The sequence below is a fragment of the Neopsephotus bourkii genome, unplaced genomic scaffold (assembly GCF_033783945.1).
Source record: "Neopsephotus bourkii isolate Nb327-2 ecotype Australia unplaced genomic scaffold, CSIRO-AGI_Nbou_v1 NB_259, whole genome shotgun sequence".
Lineage (NCBI taxonomy): Eukaryota > Metazoa > Chordata > Aves > Psittaciformes > Psittacidae > Neopsephotus > Neopsephotus bourkii.
In genome coordinates, this window is record NW_026900768.1 from 1,920,929 (window position 1) to 1,942,728 (window position 21,800).

At 40.3% G+C, this 21,800-nt stretch overlaps 1 protein-coding gene across 1 annotated transcript in view; it reads right to left on the reverse strand.

Moving 5' to 3' along the window:
- LIMCH1 (LIM and calponin homology domains 1) overlaps positions 1-21,800 on the reverse strand; it is a 188,985-nt gene that overhangs the window by 33,925 nt on the left and 133,260 nt on the right. Inside the window, exons 10-20 of the mRNA XM_061346178.1 lie at positions 20,427-20,717; positions 18,901-19,155; positions 17,247-17,591; positions 16,213-16,536; positions 15,425-15,658; positions 14,194-14,430; positions 13,228-13,263; positions 9,420-9,546; positions 6,337-6,491; positions 5,738-6,140; positions 1,772-1,993 (exon numbers count right to left, since the gene is read on the reverse strand). Of these exons, the coding sequence (XP_061202162.1) occupies positions 1,772-1,993; positions 5,738-6,140; positions 6,337-6,491; positions 9,420-9,546; positions 13,228-13,263; positions 14,194-14,430; positions 15,425-15,658; positions 16,213-16,536; positions 17,247-17,591; positions 18,901-19,155; positions 20,427-20,717 (2,629 nt within the window). The remainder of the gene's footprint in view (positions 1-1,771; positions 1,994-5,737; positions 6,141-6,336; positions 6,492-9,419; positions 9,547-13,227; positions 13,264-14,193; positions 14,431-15,424; positions 15,659-16,212; positions 16,537-17,246; positions 17,592-18,900; positions 19,156-20,426; positions 20,718-21,800) is intronic.

Genomic DNA, 21,800 nt, shown 5'->3' on the forward strand with positions numbered 1-21,800 from the left:
CTTGTTTTCCCAAAAAGATTCCCCTCAAAGCAGTTTCCTCTCCTTGCTTTGCCCTTGACATACCTCTGCTTGAAGCTGAAGCACCAGGAGTAATTATAATGATTTGTGATTTGTTACTGATGAAGCCATGAAGTTAGTGATATAAAATCCTTAGTCAGAGCAAAGAAACTCTCTATAGCACCATTTGGGTGCATGCTCGTTCTCTCTAGAAGGCTTCATCATGAAGTGCACTCAAGCTTAGAAAGCAGGAGGTTCATGCCAGAGTCACAAGGAATCTGATAATTCGAACTCTTCTGCCTCCCTTGCCAATATCATCATGAGGGCTAAGACACTGGAAGCAGGAACCCGGCACAGAAAAATCTGTGTTCAGCTGACCACATCATCCTCAAAGCTATAGAAAGGGAAGGATGAGAGGGCACAGAATGGGTACAAACATACCCAAGACCTAACAGCGGCTTCAGTCACTGAATTTCCTCTTAACTATTCTACAGATATACTGGTCTGGAAATCCTTAAAAAGGAGACAGTAATGCTTTCATTTGGCTATTTTTCTGATCACCACTGTGTTTGTAATCTGCAGCAAGCCAAGGCTCTTCTCTATCCTCTAAACATTCCCATTACCAGCAATCCCGTATCAGACACAATGCTTACCTGGCTTTTCCCTTACAGCCAATTTATTCAGACTGAAGCAGCCTCTGTGATGCCATCCCTGCCTGCTTTCCTGCAAATCATTAATTTTTGACTCTGTAACAGTTCCCTCTGACAGGATGAAGCCTATGCTCACAGCACATCCCAGCTCCTATTCTTGCTGAAGGCTCCATGGCTTAGCCGTCAGTGGCCAGATGAGCACAAAGCAGGAGATTAAGACACAGGCCCTGTCTTGATGGCATGAGTGAACCATCACTCTTCAGGACAGATCCCTGCCTACTCCCTGTTATCTATCTGGCCAATGCTTGGATGAAATCTGAGATGAAAGCAAAAAATTATTATACTCCAACTCTCACCACATCTCAGATTCTCTTTATGTTAGACAGAATAGTGAGAATTCCCTATCCTGCAGCTTGCTTGCAGTACGGTGCTTATTTCTTGTTTTGTTTTTTGCTATCTACTTTTATTACAGTTTTGTAGCATCTAGATTCCTGCTGTGATATGCTCTAATTTTCTTCCTGCCTTTTTCTCTGGGGAGGAGGGGGAGAAACAGATGAAAAGGTAAAATTAATTTGTTTCTTTGATAAGGCAGTTAAGAAGCACATTGGCTACTCTGAGCTTTTCAATAGATTATCCCTTGTTCCAATATTTCTGAGAAAGGAATGAATGCTCAAAACTGCCAGCACATCCACATCCTCTTCTTTGAAAATAGAAAACTGAGACTAATTGTAATGGCTTGCACAGTCCAATTATGTTGCTGATATAATCAGCTAACATCAGGAGAAGTGCTGAATAAATCTGCACAATAGCTGGGACACAGAGCTGATTTCTCCCTGGCCCAGCACATTTAAAGCATGCTTATCAGCTGCATGACATCTGAAAAAAAAAGAGACACTGGTTGCAAAAAGTCCTCTGAATCGTCCCCTCCCATTTCTCTACCCACATCCCAAAGGAAGAAGCCTTTAATTTACAAAGGATTTTGTTGGGTATTTTCCTGGTCTGGGCAAACACTTTTGAAATAAAGCAAACATAAGCACTTGGGTTTCATTAGTTAGTGACTAAATATGTTATGAGACAGAAAACTGGCAGAGAAAATAAGGCTGGTTTGTTCGTGTTGCTCTTACTGTTGGCTCTTTGTGCACACTCTGAGTGGCAGAACTCTGTAAACTGAGCTCAACACTTGTGGGGTCCTTCTTCAACTCTACGGGGGGCCTGTCCCCTGTGGCTACTCCATCGAATTTCAGAGATCTGCTTGGCGAAGGAGTAAATATTACTGTTGTACACTCTTTATCCTTCTCTTCCACGCCGTTGAAATTCTCTCCATTCATGCTGACTTTTCCATCTACCTGCAGAATACAATTAAAGAAATATGCTAAGGCAACTAGCATTCAAAGGAATGTAGAAAATTAGGACTTCAGCATATTAGATTTGTTAATACAGTCTGTGCCATCACTTCAGGACAGAGCCAAGCACACACTTCATTTAACTGTCCAAGACAGAAGAAAACCCTGTTTCAGGAGTGGTGATGTATAAATAAAATACAGACAGACGGTAAAATTTTTCTGGTTTCTCTGGTTTCCCACATTTTGTTTTCCCAGTAACACAGTAATACATAAAGCTTTTGCATGCATCACAGACCAACAGATTTTAAAATTTTAGGGACATTTTAGACAAAAATGGCTGGGTTTTCCATTGCCACATGCAAAACAAAAGCAAGTTCTCCAGGACTAATTATGTTGATGAACTGCTGTGTACCCCTGATGACCACACCGCAGTATTAGTAGATTATGCTTTCTCAAGCACTGTCATGAGAACTTTGAAGGGTCAGGAGCTGCAGAGTTCATCCCCTTCTTTCTTTACTGCTCACAATAGGGAAGCAAGGAACCAACAAATAAACCTGGGCATTCAACTTTCTCCATGAGACAATAAAATAAATAGCTGCTTTCCCAGAAACTGATGTTATGCAGTCTCCATGAAAAGGGGAGTGCAGGAACAGTTTACCTACTTTGTTCTCAGGGTCAAGCTAGCTTCTTGGTGGGCATATGTTACTCCTAAGGAGCCCTCAAGCAAGGAAGAAAATACAAGAAAAGCTCTAGTTTCATCCTCTGCACTGACACAGTTTCCTCTTGGGATTTTAATACTTCATAATTATGTTCTGAATAGAGGTGGCATGTAAAGACTTCCTTCAATTTGAAGGACTGTATACATGAAAAAAGTCTGGCTACAAAGAACTCACAAGCCATTGACCATGAGAGGGCCTAGCTGGAGAGAGACCAGGAGAGGACGAGGTATCAGTAACACCATATTGTTGCTGCCTAGCTACAGAACATATTTACAGGCTTATCAGCAGGGGTGAGTTTTCAATATATTTGAAGGAAGGCTTTGCTCTGTGCACAGAGACCCTTCCTTGCAAAATAATCACCACAGGAGACAAAGCAAAGGTGAGGGAATAAATGTGGTCAGACTCTTCACTGCTAATCACTGGACTTTGGGAGAATAATGGCACAGACCAATGATTTCTTAAAAAGCTACGTGGGATACATATGGTGTTTGGTCATTTCAGGTTTCTCCACAGGCACTGCCTAAACAAAAAACACATGTAAAAACAAGCTCAGAGGTAAGCCATTCCAAGGAAACTTTTCACTTACTTCACTGTTACTGACAACTGATGCAACAAGTGTCAAAACTGCTTTATTGAACTGAAACACTGTTTAAGAAAACAAAGTTCTTTCCATCTCATCCTCCCTGTCCCACTCCTTATTTCACCATTTACTTATCTTCAGTACTTCTTGAGTAAACAGCTTGGATACCTCAAATGCGGCACTTCAACTTAGTATATGCCGTAAGTGCTAAGCTGAGGGCAATCTCCTCCCACTGCCTTCTTGTATAAGTGCATCCAGAGGTCTACTCTCTGTCTGAGCCTGATTAACTAAGAGGCCATCTTGGAAGTAGTGGGCATCCTCAGTTCTGACAGATGTGCAGGGAGGTGATGGCAGTTAGCACCTCGTGCAATCAGCTCCCAAGCAGAAGAAAGTGGTTTCACCTCTTCTGACTGCTTTTCAGACAAAAAGGTTCCCTCCCTTTCCTCACTGCCATCATCCACTCAACACAGCACCACTCTTAGGGTTTAATTTCCAAACACAAGTGTGAGCAGACACTGAGCTCTGTGACTGTGTGCTGGATTATCGACTAGAGAGGCAGGTCATGAAAGATCTCAGAAATAAAAAACCCAGGAAAACACTGTAAGGCTGCACCATCAATTTTAGTGTCTCTGTTTAGACTAAGACATTTCTCTATTTATATTACGGAGGAAAACCAAATGTTTGAATGATCAGGACAGACGCCCTGGCTGCACAGTTAAACAAACATACTCCTTTCCTTCTGATCTGGAGCAAGTCAGCACATTGTCACCAGATCCGGGAATCATCAACATACTGGTTGGGAAAACAACACTACAGCTACATGTGCTAGGGAATGATTCCTACTGAGACAAATCACATTACTCCACACTGAGCAAACAAGATCAAGGCAGACTTTCAGTGGTGGTTCGTGGGGGGTAGAAGCATCCGTGGGTTAGTTTCTTCACACAGTCTTGAGTATATATGCATTAAGTGAAGATGATACACACACAGATCTTGGTCCTCTGAGGAAAAAGTGGCACAGATCAAAAAAAAAAACAAAACCCAAAACCCAAAGATCCACGATTCACTGATGTTAAAAATGTAAACTCTATGGAGATACTAACAGAGGTATAAGGAAAATCAGAATTACCAGTTTCACATTTCAACTAGGAAACATGGGTGCATAAGAGCTGGGGCAGACTTCAGGAAACTGGACATCTCTACATGCTTCTTCACTATCTATACAAAGTTTACTTATTTTTTAATAAGTGAACAACTTGAATATACATGGTAGTGACGCCACTGAGACATCAGCAGGGCTACAGGGACCCTTGCATGCCAGTAGCAGAGTATCAGATAGCAATGGCGGACACAAGGGGACCCCAGCTCTAACGGCTGGGGGTGACCATGCCAGTAGGCTTTGCACTGCTTTCAAGGCTACAATGAGACTTGGGGAAGCTCCAGTATTGGTACAGGCATTGTGAGCAGCAGGTATTTTTCAAACTTGACTTATCCTGGCTTGTTCTTTCTAACATACCCCAGTTCTTTGTTTTCTCTAGCACTGGTTCAATATTTTACTCCCATTCTGCACTGTCAGTACAAAGATATATGTCTCAGGTTTCATATCCAGTTTCAGTCTGTTCTATCCACTTTGCTCACAAACCTCATAGCTGGCTCTTTATTTCAGGCAGCCCTGCTTTTGTCCAAGCTCTCTTACTTCTTTTATTCCCATTATCTTTGTGCAGTTCTTGCAACCTGATGTAGTCACTCCCAATCTCGCATCAGCAGTCCCCAGTTACACGCTGCCCCAGTACCAATCTGTTTCCCTAAACCTGCATGGACAGTTTATATCCTCTCTTTATGCCAGTGAAGCAGCTTTCCCCGTTCATCGCTGGTAAGACAGAAAGACATCGCTTAGGACAGAAAGTATCATTGGGCAAGCTTGACTCTGAAGGAGCAGGGGATCTTCATACTGCCTACATTCACACTGCAGTGTTTCAAAGGCTTATGATTTAGCTGAATGGGATGGACTTGTTCGGGTACATCAAAAATCAGGCACCTAACACAAAAGCCAGTTCAGGTCTTGCTCCAAAAGTCAGGGCCTGCACACTCCCTGCCCCTTCCCTTTTGTTTAAAAACAGGAAAAAAAAACATAAAAGCATACTCTTTCCTAACTCCTTTATCAGAAAACACCTTGCTTTTTTCTTAGAGAACCCCCTTTCCCCAAACACATTTAGCCTGAAGAAAAATGACCAGCAGAAATATTCAAGTCTGAAAAGAAAAGGTTTCTAAGAAGGTTGTGGTCAAGAGACCACTAGACTGGGTAGCACAGAGCACGAAGCTGGGTTTTACTATATCAGAAAGCTGCAAACATTTTCTAATTAATTGCGCTAAACATTAAACATTCACATGATTTAGTCAGCATCTCGTTGCCTCCTGATTCACTCTGGGAAGTGCAACGTATCCTACCTTAAAGTTCTTTAACACTTCCTGTGTATTTTTGGGTTGTGAGTAAGGCTTAGGTGTCAGCATAGGCACAGCCTTGGAAACAATGCTTTTGCTGGGAGATGTGCTGCCCATCAAACTGCTGGGCTCTAGTTCAGTGGTGGGAACAATGGTTGCTTCAATGGTGGCAGTAAATTTTGGAGCAGGCAGTGACTGTTGCCTTAAATATCTCAGAGGATTTTGGTCTTTCAGTGGGGAATTTGGCTCCACTGAATGGCTTCTTTCCAGAATTTTTGGCATCTGCAAACGCTCAAGGACAGCTTCACTGATAGTGAATCTTTCAATGTACTGCTGCAGGATGCTCTCAGCCTCCTCCTGTGACTTCGCATTCTTGTATGCCTCATGAAGCTCCCGCTCTCTTCTCTCTCTGCAAGGGCAACAACACAAGAGATACCGTTGCACTAAAATTAATATTAAAAATCACTCTTATTTCCTCTGCTCCAGCAACATCGTTCCCTCTCCCTCACCCCAGGCCTGCAGGCATGGCTGCACACAGGTATCTATCACCCACGGAGCACAAAGCATTTCCAGACATGCCACTGCACTCCAGTAAAAGAACGTACTTCTCTTCCACGATTTCTCGGTAGGTTTTGATGCTTTTTCTGCGCTCATTCACTCCATCTCCAGACAATAACCTTTCCATTTTCTTTCTTTCAGCTTCTTTTTTTATTAAATCCTGTGAAGCACTCCTTCGACGACTCTTCCACCGAGCCAGATCCTGTGAGAGAAGGAAAACACCTGAATGCAGAGCTGCAAATAGCTAAACACTGGCCACAGAAAACAATGAACCTGGTGAGCTGCTTTTCAATGCTTGTTCCTCACTGTGGGCCAGGCTCCCATCACCTGCAGACAGCAATGTTTATTTTGAAGAGAAAAGGAGATTATACCCTAAAATGAAGATGTTGCCTGATTTTTCTTCTAACAGCAGGATCCAATATGGATTTTGTAGCTCCATTGGTATATTTTGGTTTTGGCTTTGCAGAAGCACTCTAGATAATGACACCAGGAGATTTGGCCTAAAACAGCCAGTCAGGATGCTTGGGCCAAAACTTGGGACAAACCTGATTTTCCATGAAGACGAAGTAGAAAAATTACATTTGGGGAAGAATTTTAATAACCATATGTATGGGAGGCAGAAGTTCAGTGGAGGAAGGGATATAATTTCACCATGAACTACAGCAACACTGATAGCTTGCCCTGGAGAGATGACAGTTCCATACTTCATCATTCTATCAGCTAAATACATGCAAGCATGGGTGACTCAGTGGAGCATCCAAACTTCCCCATGGGCCCCTCCAATATTTCAGACCCAGATCTGAGCAACATACCCTGAAGGTATTTAAAAGACATCTAGATGTGGCACTTAGGAAATGGTTTAGTGGTGGACTTGGCAGTGCCACCTTAATGGTTGGACAGGATGACCTTAATGGTTGGACAGGGTGAACCTTAAAGGTTCACCCTGTCCAACCTTTTCAAGCTAAACAAGTCTATGATTTTATGACTAAAGTGGCTCACACCTGGTGTTATGAGACATGACAGACCATAAAGTCTACGGTTTGTATCCAGTTATATAGATATGTCCTTGCTGAAGTAATGATCTTACTCTTTTTGGAATCTGCCTGCCCAAAATTGTCCAGAATATCCACTAATTCTGGTTCTTTACCTCTCTTGCAAAACTAGCCTGACACTAAAAACCTGAGAGTCACAGGAGATACCTGTTATAGGGACCTATGTCTTGTGTCCTGCTTGGGTTATGAATTCACAAGTCCTGGAGGGTACAGAGACAAGATCTTTTTACAGTATAAATATTACAGTAAAGAAGTCTCCTAAGCTGTGCCATGTCTTTGTAGCCAACTAGTAAAGGAGCAAAATTTTACAGGTAATCTCTGCAGAACTTTTGCAAAGAAAAATAACATCCCAGGAAACTGCAAGGGCAGATTTGTCATTAACTTTATGACATCAGAAGATTAGTACAGATTATATTTCATGTACTCTAACAAATTCTGGTTTTAATAAAAACCAGAGACTCTGTACATGTACTCCATTCAAAAGCTATTTCATTAATGACATGGTTTTCCAAATACTTTAATTGCATTTTTATTGGTAAACAGCAGAAGGTACTGCAAGCATAACTTCTTTTATTAAAACCCGGAACAAACCTTGTCACTTTTAATTTATCTTAAAACCACAAATTATTGACATTACACTCAAGGGAATGCTCATTAAAGTATTTCTTCACATGACCTACATATATCAGTCTATAATCCCCTTCTTGAAATGTAGGCCTTTCATTTTCCTCAGTTACTAATTATTCTCATTGAAGTACCAGAGCATTTCTTTATTCAGCTACTCCCACTATTGCCTATTGTTTAGAAATTAGTTTTTCATTAGTAATTTTCATAACTTAAGCCCATCTCCTCTTTTTGTAATTAAAAACCAGGCATGTTTATCTTTTCCAGCTCTGATGCTTTAGAATAACAATAATAAAAAAAACCCACGAAACTGTTAATTGTTGACAAATTTACAGCATGAGCATATAAAAAATACCAGACCACGAATGCGGTGCATTCCAGTAAGGGCATTGTTAGCACCTCTTCAGAACTTTTAGTTCAGTGTAGAAGGTGCTGAAGGCCTGGAAAACTTACACACTTTAGCTGAGAGGATTTTTAGTTCAACAGCAGAGCTCTCAAACCTCTTGAATGCCTCTAGATTCATTCTTATCTCTGCTGGGAAATTATGGCTTCCCACACAGACAGAGCTCTCAGCTTAAGTCCTTCATTGTTATACTACAAAAAGTTATTTTTCAGTTGTATACACTGTTCTTTTTTTTGTTTTTCTTTGAATTTTCTACCAAACCCCTGAGATGTTTCACAGTGGCTGTCCTTATAACAGGAAATGTGCTAGCTCCTTGAAAAGACGTGGGTTTGGGTTTTAATTTTTGTTTGTTGGTGTTTTGTTTTTTTTTTAATTAAAAAACTATGCCCCAAATTCCTCATTTGCAGTAAGTCTTTAGAAATGAACAGGACTGAGACTAAAACTCCTGATACTAATTTACCTGCAAATCATGCTTTTCTGTCCTTGCTAATTTGCTAAAGATAATGCCAAATACCAGGACAGCTTAAAAAAATACATTGAGTAAAGAGGGTTTAGAAAGGTCTTGTAACCCAAGCAGGGTGTAGCTAACTTAAAAGGTAATTTGCTTTTTGGACAACATGGAAAATGTTAGCATTGTCTGTATTTATGCAAATTTATTAAAGCCAAGTCCACTGTCTTGTTTGGGCATTTACTAGTGAGAAAGTTAGACGAGTCAGTTGTTACAGAACCTAGAAAAAAATATAGTCTAAAAGTTAAGAGAAGTCAGCAGTTAGAAGCTGTTCTGCTTCCATTTTTACCTCACCACAGTTTAATTTCTTTTTTGATTTTTAATCAAAATAGCTCGTGCACAACCCAAGGCACCAGAGACCCTGTATTCTGTAATTTACAGCAAATTATGGACTTTTATGAATTTAGCAACAACCCACTGGGGAAGAGGGACATTGTTCCTGATTATTTTCACACTAGAGAATATCTGTAGATGTAGCAGGTTGTACTTCCCTGCCTAGCTAGCTGGCCTCAATGGCCATTGCAGATGATGTGGTGTACTCACATCTTGCCATCTGGTCTCGTCCTCTTTCAGCTGGTTGTTTATGTTCTGCAGTTTCTCATGGCGAGCTTTGCTATGAGGCTGAGTCACAGCTTCGTCTTCACATCTCATGTCAAACATGCTCATACTCCTAAACAAGGGGGAAATAAGTGCAGCATTACTTAGAGTCTTGCGTTCCTTTGGTGTGTTAGAGCTAAAGCCACATGAGGGTGCTACAGCAGAATCAGACACCTGCACCATTATGAATCTCCCAAAAGCAGCAGTCCCCTAGAATGACCAGTTAGCATCTCTATGGCTCCCACATAGTACTTCAGGCATTATACTCCTCAACTTTCTCTTGGTTTTGTTAGTTGACTGCAACTTTGCCTCTCACTAAGAAGCATTACTAACATTACACTTCTGTCAATTAATAATTCTATTCAGAGCAGAGTTCAGAACATTTAACTTTCTGAAGATCTTTTTCCCAGTGAGCTTTCGAGACCCCTCCAGTTAACACTGCAGACAGAAGTTTCAGTGTAAAAAATTCAGTGTAAAACAAGAGAGGCTTGAGAAGCACATTACAAGCAGCATGACTGGCTAAATGCTGTTGCTAGAAAACCAGGGAGCGCTTGCCCAGAGAAGTACATGCAGCACAAACAGCATGCATGGTACTTCCTCCTCTCCCCTCCGTGACTCAAAGAAACTCAATGCTATCAGCACCAAATTCTTAATACAACTAAACTAATAATGAAAAGCTGATGTTCAAAACAAAACAGTTTCCTTCTACACACTCTATTTCTGTCCCTGACCTTTGAGGAGCTAAAGGAAAAAAAGGTCATGGTTTAATATTATACATCCATTCATATTATATAAAGAACTTCACACAAAAATAACTTACTTACTACTCCCCCCCCACCTATTATTAGTAAAACATGACCTAAGTTGTGCCACTAAAAACAAAAGGCAAATAAAAGAGCCATGCACTTCCACATGAAGTGATTTCACAGCAGTCTTCAAATGATCATCTGTAGCTGTAGGTGAGCCAATGAGCCAACTAGCAGGAGAAGCACCCGATGAAGAAAAAATTGTAGGTGACTGTGTCCACAGTAATCAAAGCGAAGAGACATAGAAAGCTGTACATATTTAGCCAACATCTGTATTCAGGCAAAGATGGGAATGAACCACTCAAGGGAAAACAGAAAGGTATGGAGAATGGATGGAAAATGACATGCACAGACCCCATCCTGTTCGTAGGTATTCACTCAGAAACGAAGGACAGAATACACATCCTATTGCCTTTAACAGTGAGGTTAGCATACCACCATGCTTCACCCCTCAAATAGAGTGCGGAGGGTGTATATTAATCTGGCTTTCTCTGTGGGTAGTTTAAGAGTTGCATTGTTCAGGATTGGATTGGAGCACTCCTAAACAACAGAACCTAAAGAAATAACAAGTTTTGTTGTTTTTAAAACTAAAGGCGTATCACCTACTAAGGGATATTTAAATATCAGTCATATTTTGCAAGCTGGTGAGGTAAGTTGGGAGATGCATAACTTGTAACAAAGTCACCCTTAAAGGGTTGATTCCAGTTTAAGAGCCTTTAAAACTCACACTAAGAAAAGCCTTTAGCGTTAAATATTTGCCAGCTTGTGCCTACTGGGTTGAAATGACTGTGTAGCTCCTTACTTGTACCCCTCCCTCACAGAATCACAGAACAGTTTGGGTTGGAAGGGACCTTAATGATCATCTAGTTCCAACCCTCCTACCATGGGCAGGGATACCATGCCAGAGAGTTTTTTATTCACATCTAGTAGAAGAAAACAGAAGGCTTGAAGTGGTGGCAGCTGGTTCTAGCAGAGTGCATGACTACTCACCCTCTGCCAGTGGGGATGGGAAAATAAAAATACTTTGTACCAAGTGTACCCCAATGTCCTAATGAAAAGCTAGTATTTATTCCCTGCGTTCACTCAGGTCTCTCAGGGTGCACAGAGACAGCAAACCCAACGATTTTACAGCTATTAAAGATACAACAAAAAAGGTACTCCAGAAAAGGCTTCAGCTTATGTCAGGAATCAAACTATACACTACAACCCCACGTGCACCTTCTAATGTAGCTGTCACCAGAATTCAGCCCCACCTTTTCAGGATATTGGAATAAGGCTAATAAGCAGCAACACAGTAAGTATTGCCTCTTCTGGACCTTGAGACAGACCAGGGCTGATGACAACATCCAGCATTCCCTAACCAGTGATGGAAACTTTGTCAGTCTAATATAGGAGTTTCTAGTTTTGCTGCTGGAATAAACTGCACCTAATCTAAGACTGAATTCAAGATACAAAGTTTCCAAACGAGACTTAACAAATAGTTTGGAACCATTTAAAATGTCAGTTCGATTTATTATTTCTACTTCAGGGCCAAATTTTATTAAGATTCTTCTTAAGTATTTCATCTTCAGGAGGAAAAACACAATCTTACATTTATAAGAACTTAAAAGACAGTTTAGGAAAATAGTTGCTCTGTAAAATGTCACATCTGGAAAGGACGATAATGAGGCTTGAACACTTTCTGTTGTTTTGTCTTTTAAAACAGAATCAGAATCAGTGTGGAATAAACAATATGATTTACTCATCTTTGCTACTCCCACATTTTACCACCAAACCCATTGCAAATGCCTCTTTGAAGGCATCTCCATGCACCTCTCATGTTTGCATTTAATACAGACATGCAAAAATGTGGAAAAACAAATGAACAAATCAATCAGATAGGTAGGCTTTCTGAAATGCAGGAAAGGCCCCCTTCTGAAGTGTAACACTTCTGTGTTGTTATGCTTTTTTAATCTCATCTCTTTATTTGACTGAACGGATTTCTGATGCTTGAAAACATTAACTCTGGTCAGAAGACACAGGCTTTATTCAGTATTACAGATCTTGTAAAGAATATTCAGTCCATGATTCTAGCCGTTATCATTAGAGGAAAGGGTGACAAATTATATAGACAGTCTCTGCATATACTTGTTTCTATTTTGTGATTTAATCTGGGAGACAGAGAAGCTTCTGTTTCTGTGAACAGGGGGATATAAGGAAATTATTATATCGGTAGTTCCCAACAATTTCTTTGCTTCTAAATGCCCACACTCTGTAAGAATATCTAATACTTTCACAGAACTTTCTAAATGACACTGCATGCTATTCTGAACTACAGTTTGCACACATACACACACAACTAAAATGTTGGCGTGCAATAAATGCCATAGTCCTTCTGTAAAAAAGTAAAGCATCAAGGTGAAGAGCTTAAGAAAAAGTGAAGTTTGTACATCATTAAATTAAACCCAACCTGGAAGGGATTCAAAAGAAAATTTTTAAAAGACAATAAAGGAGCAGCTAAAGAAGAGTTTTGCTGGTAATTATTCTGAAGATCACAATGGGTTTTATTTTACTTTGGGATTTCTTTTTTCTTCATGTATAGGTTGTGCTTCATTTTTTAATTCAACACCCAGCTCTGATTCAACCCAACTCTCTTTACATGTAGCTGATTAGAGGCAATGGAAATTCAAAAGGAACAAAGAAAAAAACAGGAAACAATACCTCAAGCAACAGCCGGACATTAGTGTTATGCTCATTTTCTATGGGTATTTTTTTAATATAAGAATTATTTTAGCTGCAATGTAAGCCATATTGCATTCAATTTTTCAGTGCTTTTCTGAAAAATTTATTTGCTGGAACACTGCAAAATAATAATGAGGCATCAACTGCATTTTAAATTAGTAGGAAGACGGGAAAGCATGCAGTGTAAGTTGTTTAAAATAGAATCTTGTGGACACAAGACAACTTACTCTGCGTCATCAGACACAGCAGTTCTGGGGCCGAATCTACAAGACCAAATATAAAATTAGAGTGTTGATAAATACATTAAGCAGTAATTGCAACTAGATCCATACAATTTGGGTAACTGTCACTTGACCATCCAACCTGTGCTAGTAAAGCTGGCCAAAAAAAAATCATACTGATCAGAAACTGTGTATTCAGCAAACAAGACTTACCTAATCACCTGAAGGTCAAACTACGCAAGAACACCACCCATCCCTCCCTGACCCAATACTAATGCCCCCATTATAAAAATCTGTTGAAGTATACCTAAAATGGGTGTAGAAAAGAGTTATTGAAAATAGATAATATATTAACATTTGCATTAAGTGCCATACATGCAATGAATGGAGACAAAAGTTAACAGTTACATTCCACAGCACTGCTCAGAATCAGCATGGAAGACACAAATATTATAGGTAGAAAGCAAGCCACAAGATTTCTTTTTTTTGTTGTTGCTGGGGTTCCTTTGGGGATGTGTGTGTAGCTGAGCAAAGGTACTGGTAATATACAAATCAGTGTCATTCACTTAAGTGACAGTCTTATTTAGAGCCATGCAAACCACATGTTTGTATCTGAGATTTATCATGAAAGAACATCAAGTACAAAAGTTGACACTGCAACGTTTTCTAGTCACAGAGAAGCAAGATACACATCTCTAGCTGATCAGAGTCCAGTTGAACCTCTGCTATTCATAAACTGTTTTTGCAATTCAACATATATTGTAATCAAATATTTCCTTTCAATTAGCTTTCATTTCAATATTTCAAAAGAATATGCATTATACAACTATTCTGTTTGTTTCCAGAAAGTGTGTTACTGACATACAGTATTTTAGTTTGGACTGAAAACACACCAGGCAATGCACAATCTGAATTCAGAAGTGTTCACACAGGGGCATACAAGCTGCGTGATTCACACCATAGAGAGCTCACGTTTGCAGGTGCTCATCCTTGGATGACAATGTTTCCCTTTTGTTTTTCTCAGGAACCTCCTGAAGCTTAGACATTTGAGCAAAGTGGACTTCATTTAGTCTACCTTCACCCACTTGGGCAGTACAAATAGTCTCATCTTGTCCTGCAGGAGGGAGATGCCCCTGCTGCTCTTCTTGTGGTGGTTGTGTTACAGGTTTTCCAGAGCTATTACTGCAGACTTGGGAACATTTTTCAGGCCTAAGTGAGCCAAAGGCAGCAGTGCAAAAAGATGCATTAAGCAACACTGGAAAAATCACATATACATAATGAAAAGCATAACTGTAAGTTAACAAAAAAAAAAAAACAAAACAAAACAAAAACCAAGCAAAACCCCACAAACCCATATAGCTGATTGGTGACAAGCTATGTGAGGCAGGTGCAAAAACTGTAATTTTAGTACAGAGTCAAATGGTTGTACTTCTATTCCTTTAAGTCAGAAACAAAAACTGTCCTGGACACCACCAAAGGTTAAAGTATTAAGCACATATTTTAACTAAGCTATTAAACTTAAGGTCTTCTTAACACCAAACCACTGTTCAATTCTATGGTAGATGACAGTTTTCCTTCTGGCTGAGCTGTACACTAGTGTTTCACCTGTGCATGCACAAGCACATGGATGCCCATCTCCTCATGTGCTTTGAAGAGGTTGATGAATAAGAGCCTTTCCACTCCTGTTTGCATGTAGCTCAACCAGCCAACAACTGTTCTTAAAAGGCTTAAACTGCCAGCTTCCCCACATAGCCTCACATATCTGAACAAATGTGTTTTTCTAGACAATGAGCATTATCAGGAGGGATCTCAGGGTTTCCTGTTTGGAAGCCACTGGCACCAGCTAAGCCTCAGACAAGTACCTAACCTACCATATCCAGCACTTCTATTTCTAGCTAGAAACATTTGTAATTATTAGCTCACATTTAACCAGAAACCTGTGCAAGCATAACACAGTCTTGCTATCTATATCCATGTCCGCATGCCGTTTGAATTTTGCATCTGGTAAAGCTCTGTTCTGAGTCTTTAGAGAGCTCTACCCAAAGGGCCACAAACCCTGCACCGCCTTTTTCTGGGCAGAAAGAGTTGGCACAGAATCTAGGCAAGCATGGTAAAAACTGCTGCTAGGCCAACAACAACTCTTCTAGATCAAGAGATCTTGACAAACAGCCACAAGGGAAAGAGAGAAGCACAACTTTCTTACCTTGTAGTCTTCTTCTCAAGTTCTCTATCTGTGCCCTGCTTATTCTCCTGATTTGAAAACGACATGGGAAGAAACTGCTTAGCACTGGGCCCAGGCTGTTTTAGAAAAGCTCCAGTTCTTCTAGCCAGCATGTCATCTCTTTGTGGGTCTGGTAATTTCACTTTGTCTTCTGTTCCGCCGCTCTGTAGCTGAAGGATTTCTAGCTGTTCTTGGCCCTCTTCTCGTGTGACAGTACTGCTCAGAGAGACAAGTGATACTGTTCCATGATAGTGCTCACTGGTGCAGCCCAAAGGCAGCTGCTCAGGCAACGTGGAGTACTGTTACTCAAAACACAGTTGCAGAGTGATGGACAACTAGGCATCTTTAGCTACAGTGCAGGGAGTGAGGAAATTATGTCAAACGCCACACTTATGTAGGTGATTTGTTAGAAGCTGGGGATTGCATAATAACGTATGTGAGGAATTATTCACCTCAAAGCTGGCATAAAAGTCTGGACAAAGCACCATGGATTGCAAAAAGAAATCCCCCCAAAAGATGAAAGACTGTTTTCATGCTGAACAGCAATTAACAACTGAAGTACTTAAACATTATGAGAGAAAACAGACTGTTTTATGTTCATAGGATACATTCTTGTAAGTAATTTCATAAAACAGAACACATGCCATGATGAATGAGTAAAACACATTCTTAAAAGCCGTGTGAAGAATGGAACATTGCTGACTGATCCAAGCTAACACCACACAAAAACCAGGCATGAAGCTCAGAGGGATCAGCTTCTGTTCTCTGACCTTTCTGCTTCCTGTGGAGTTTTGGAATCCTCCTCATGAGCTACTGCCTCCCCTTGCTGCTGCTGCAGCAGATGAGGTGCTACTGACAGGGGTGGGCAATGTATGGGAACTTGACTAGTGATACGCCTCTGAAAAGTTCCCATCCTTCTAACCAACATATCATCTCTCTCAACGTCTGGTAAATGCTTGTCGCATTCTTCCTCGGTGCTTTCTTGCTGTTTGCTCGAACAGCATGGGGTTTGTTTCTCAGAGGTGGTGTCAGAAGTTGCGTCAGGTGATGGCATTCTCCTGCAAGAGTCATCTGCACCTGATTTGGCTACCTCACTAGTGATGAGATTGAGAAGAGGCGTGAGATAGAAAAAACATTCTCAGATCAAATGAAAGGTAAGAAGAGGAGTCCTTCACCTCGGTTTGGAAATGTTTCATAAACACACAAACTTAACTGAATGAACTGCTTGCTAAAAGCATTCATTAAAAAAATCTTGCTACAGCCACAGACGAAGCGATTAAAGAAAAGCTAAAGAAATGTAAGCTCTGTTAATACGTTAACTTCCCAGACTTGTAATTCTTCACCATATAAACGGCAGAAACACAGAGCAGTAATACACCCTGGTTTCAGCATTACATCTTCAAAAAAGAAAGAAAATCCATTAGGTTTTAAGAAGGTATTTTCTGAACATCAGGAAGCCCAGCAAGCTGAACAACAAATTCCTAATGTGCTGGAAGCAGGCAGAGCAAAGCTGCTGGAATTCAAGAAGCAGAAAAAGCTTGAACAACAGCTCAGATTCAGACACTATTGATTTCACCGCCACAGAAATTTTGAGGCAAGCTCTCAGAAGACCTTTGCACAGCATTGTTTTGCATAACCCTAAACATGTTAAGATACTGTGAAGGCGCCAGATGACTTCTGAACAAGGCCGTGCACATAAACAGCTCTTAGGTCTGTGCTGCAGTCCACCCCCATGCAGATCAGCATCTGGCAAGAACAGGTCTCATTTCCAGCTCAGCAGCGCTTCATAAGCCACACCAAATACCTGAGCTCATTCTGCGGCTTAGATATTTCATCGCTGTTTTCAACAAACCCGAGACTGCCAACAGTGTTTGAAGGAGAGCTTTCAACACCAGAGTGACTCTCCACACCATCTTTCTTGCTTTCCTCTTCTGTTCTGTTCTTGGATGAAACTCTGCCAATAACGAGTTTGTCCCATTTCTGTTGATCAATCTCAGTCACTGGCCCAAAATGCACAAACTTCTGCTTGGGGTTACCAGCCTTTTTATTTGCTCTGGCTTTGCGGACAGCAAAATCATCATGGTCTGCTGCTTTCACAGGGATTTCAGCTGGTGGTACAGTGTCACTGGGACATTTGACATCTTCTTCACTAGTCAGAATGAGGAATAAAAGAATCCCCCCAACATGAGACCCCAAATAATACAAATTCAATGCTCCTAAGGTTCTGAAGGGTTTTATTTTTCAAACTCAAGGACAGGTACAAAGAGCTGTGGCATACTGAGGCCCAAATGGCAGATAAAATCTAATAAAAATACTGCAGACCTGCTGGGAAAACTCTGGGAGCACATCCATGAAAGCTCTTCCTTAGGGGAAGTCACACAGAACACAGCCCATTCCAGATTCAGTTCTTCATAACACAGACATAGTTTCTTTATTTGTCCACACAGACCCAGGCCATGCACAATGTGGAGCTGCACAACACCAGTACTCCCACCCTGTCGTAGCATAGTTCCAGCAGCATGAGAGCACTAGCAAGGGCAAGTCACTCATCCTAACCCAAGGGGGCTGAATATTGATTTTAATGAAACACCTCAAAAGTAAAGGAGAAACTTCTAAGATCTTTGAGACAAGACAATGACTGAGTTTTGATAGTTTGTATTAGAGCTAAAATTACACACCATAACTGCATTTTTAGGAGAATGTCTGAACAGATGGCCACCTTTAATTGAAAAATGGCATGTGCCTAAATAGGAAGGCTAGGAGTTGATATCCTTTCCGACTGGAGTCACAAGTCACCTGCATACACTATAGCCCATCTTCACAGGGAAACAGTTAAGAAAAAGGGCTTTATACTGGCTCCTTTCGCAGAGGTTTGGTTTACAATAAGAGCACATCTACAACACACAACAAGGCTCCTGAAACCCCTGCTGCAGTGACAAACAGTACTGGTGTATTTACTCAGCACTGGAGTACAATGCCATGAAGATACATTAACTCAGGTCTCAAAAGCAGCATAGCCACAATTAATGCAAAGAGATGCTGATCTTCAGGTAATACCCCTAAGGTATAATGTCCCAAGTCCTGAAGATAGCTTGGCTAGCAGCAGCATTGTGCTACTGAGTTAGTGGTGCCCCTTGGACCTTTGTGCTGTTCAGCTTCAAGCAGCTTCAAAGTGGGTTGAGCCACAAGGCAAGAGGGCCCTTTCTGATATGACAGAGTGTCCACCAGGGAAGTAACTATGAAACTAGCATGATGCTCTAAATGATAGATACATATTCATCTCATGATAGATAGCATCCCTATGCATATTTTGGACTCCTCCTGAAAACTGAAATAGGTAAGGACCGGTTATCATCAAGGCATTCTTCAAGTTTAAAACCACAAGCACACACATTGGATTGTGACAAACTAAACATGCTTCCCAGGGTGCCAATCCTGACTGTAGGCAGAAACCATACCTGGGCTCCCCTGACAGTTTCAATCTTTTCCAGGTCTTCAGATCTGCTTTTGTTATAGAGGTATTCACAAAAATCGTATCTTCTCGTAGCTGAGGAAGGGTGCTTTGACATTTCTGTTTAGCCAAATCATGTCTTTCAGTATTAGGCTCTTTCACCTGCTGTTCCTTCTCTGACTCAGTCTTCTCAGTTTGCAGAAGTGGGTTTTCTTTGCTTGTCACTATTTGCCTTACTGATGCCATGTGCACCCGTCGTCTTCTAATTTAATGCACATTCCAGTTCAGCAAGAAAGATATTTCAAAGAAGCAATGATACATCAGTGTCAGTATAAGAGATTCAGAGCACAAGAAGATAAAACTGAATTTGTAAGATTAGTTTTACATTAATTTTAGGAAATAAACATTTGAAGTTGAACTCTCTCATCTATGCTACCCTGCTCCATGCACTGTTGAGACCACTTCTTAATCTGACTTCTATTCCTAGCAAGAAAAATCTTAATGTTATTACTGTAGCAAGCATTTCTGCAATAAGCTTTCTCTTAAATAGTTACAAATATCTCATTTTCATATTGTTAGCAAAGGGATTCAAGTTTTGCTCGCAAACATACTACAGAAGTTCTTTGATCTTAGAGTCATGTCATTAGCATTAGAATATTAAAATTTGGTTATGTGCTCTTCAGATGCTGTGCCAAACTAGTCATTAGAAAATGGTAATGTAATCAAATTCCAGCAACTGAAGGCACATATTGCATTACGAAAAGAGCTACTAAATATTAAGAGAAGCTTTCTGAATGTATCAGTTATTACAGTCAAGGTCCACTGTAATGTGTAGGCAGTGTTTTTATCTAGGATCAGTTCTCTTTGCACAGATAGAACAAATATAATTGTTTCCTGAAGAAACTGTGTCTAGTAGATACTTGTGTGCAGTGACTTCTTAAAGATCGGTATTACTGAGCAGAAGAAAGAAGAGATTTTCTAGGCTGAAACCTTGTAACCCATGCTCCGCTGCCAAGAACAATGCTGTGTAGGAAACATTAGGACTATGCACAACTATGTGCAATTCAGTGCAGAAGAGCAGGCATACGTACTCAGGGCCTTAACTAAAGCCTTATCTAAATCTATGTTTTATGCAGAGTATTAGAAGGGCATTAAACAATGCATGCAAACATATGCATTGAAAATGCTCAGGAAAAGAGATGAGATGCAGAAACATAACTTCTAAGTTTATTCTCTGGTGCTCAGGCTCATGAAGTGTCTCATGAGCTTAGATAACAGAATTGTCTAGTGTTAATGTTATTTACACTCACAGACAATTTATGTTCCTGGTCCTGATACTCTAACAAAAACCATACAGTTAGTAATCTACATCTTTTTTATATGTTTGTTTCACTTTATGATAAAGCCTCTGCATTTATTTTACCCTCTAGGTTTTTGTTTTTTTTTGTAGCCAAAACAGCTTTTGTCCTACACAGCAATAAGCCATATGAAATTAAGCATTATAATAGAAAGAAAAAGACTATGAATGCACACCTTGCATGTTCCTGCTTTTCCACCTGCAATGGCTTTTTAGCATCTTCCAGTTTACCTTTATCTTTACTTGTGTAAGATCCAATTAAAAAGGAGTCAAATGGAACTATGTGTTTGGGTTGATTCATTCTGGCTCTCCGGATGGCAAAGTCATCCTTTTCTAAATCAGGAATTCTGCTGGATGCTTCATCTTCTGAACCAGAATCCTTCCCTTGGTAACATGTCATGAAGGGGTTGTCCTTGCGAAGGATGATGTCTGGGATGTTTCCGTTGTCTTCACGTGTTGGCTTTTTACTAACACAGAGCAGAATTAAATAAAGCTCTTGATGCATCAGGGGAGGAGAGGGCAGTGGCAGCACGCATCTTCAGGTCATAAAACAAGCACAGTTATCATATATGCTCAAGGCTGCTGTTAGATTGGGCAAAGCTTTGCTCTATATAAAACTTATCATATACAAGTAATAAATCAGCAAGGACACAAAAAAATCAGCATTTAAGCTACAGCCAGAAGAACCAGTAAGAACTAGTTTAAAATACTAGATGCAGTGAATGTAGTACTGTAAATGGCAGTATTAAACTTCTTGAACACTTCAAACAAAGAAAGAGATTTGATGCAAATACCTGATCCCTGGCCAACATTGCTGAATCCTAAAAGAGCAGAGATTTGGCACTTTTTCTTCTTAATGGCTCTGGTTTTTTAGAAGACTTGAGTAATAACTGAGGCTGCTTGCCCTAATATTCTTAACTGCTTTTCTTCTCACACACATCCATTCTTGATTCTTTCCCTAACTAACCTTCCCTTCCTCCCAGAATAAGACCTCTATGCCAGTGCTGACATACAATAGCTACAGTGACAGCATCAGTACTCAATGATACTGGCATGCTGCAACACACTGCCATCTGCTTTGGTCAGAAATGTGACTGATACCAACACAGCCTTGATGTTACTGAAGATTACAATAAAGACCCTTGACAGCTGGTGCCCAGAAAGATTAAGCTTATTTTAACTTGTAACAGTCAATACTCTTAAGCAAACTGAAATGACAGATGGCAAGAGTTAGGCGACTCTCACATTTAAAAGTGAAAATCGCATTTATTGATAATTTAGGAAGTTGGATATTAAGCAGTACACTGCTCCATGCAGTACTTTTGTAGGCTGCAAATATCTTGCATTTCCTTTCATATAGCACACCTTGATATACCAAGAGAAAAAGAGAGTATCACAAAAGATTAAGCAGACTGACATTAAGAAAGGAAATCTAAACAGTTCAGGGGTTGCATTGAGTTTCTATAATATAAAAAAAAAAGAAATGGTAGTGTTATAATTAGCTTGTTTTTAAAACATTTTAAAGCCCTGCAAGCCTGCTCTACACACCA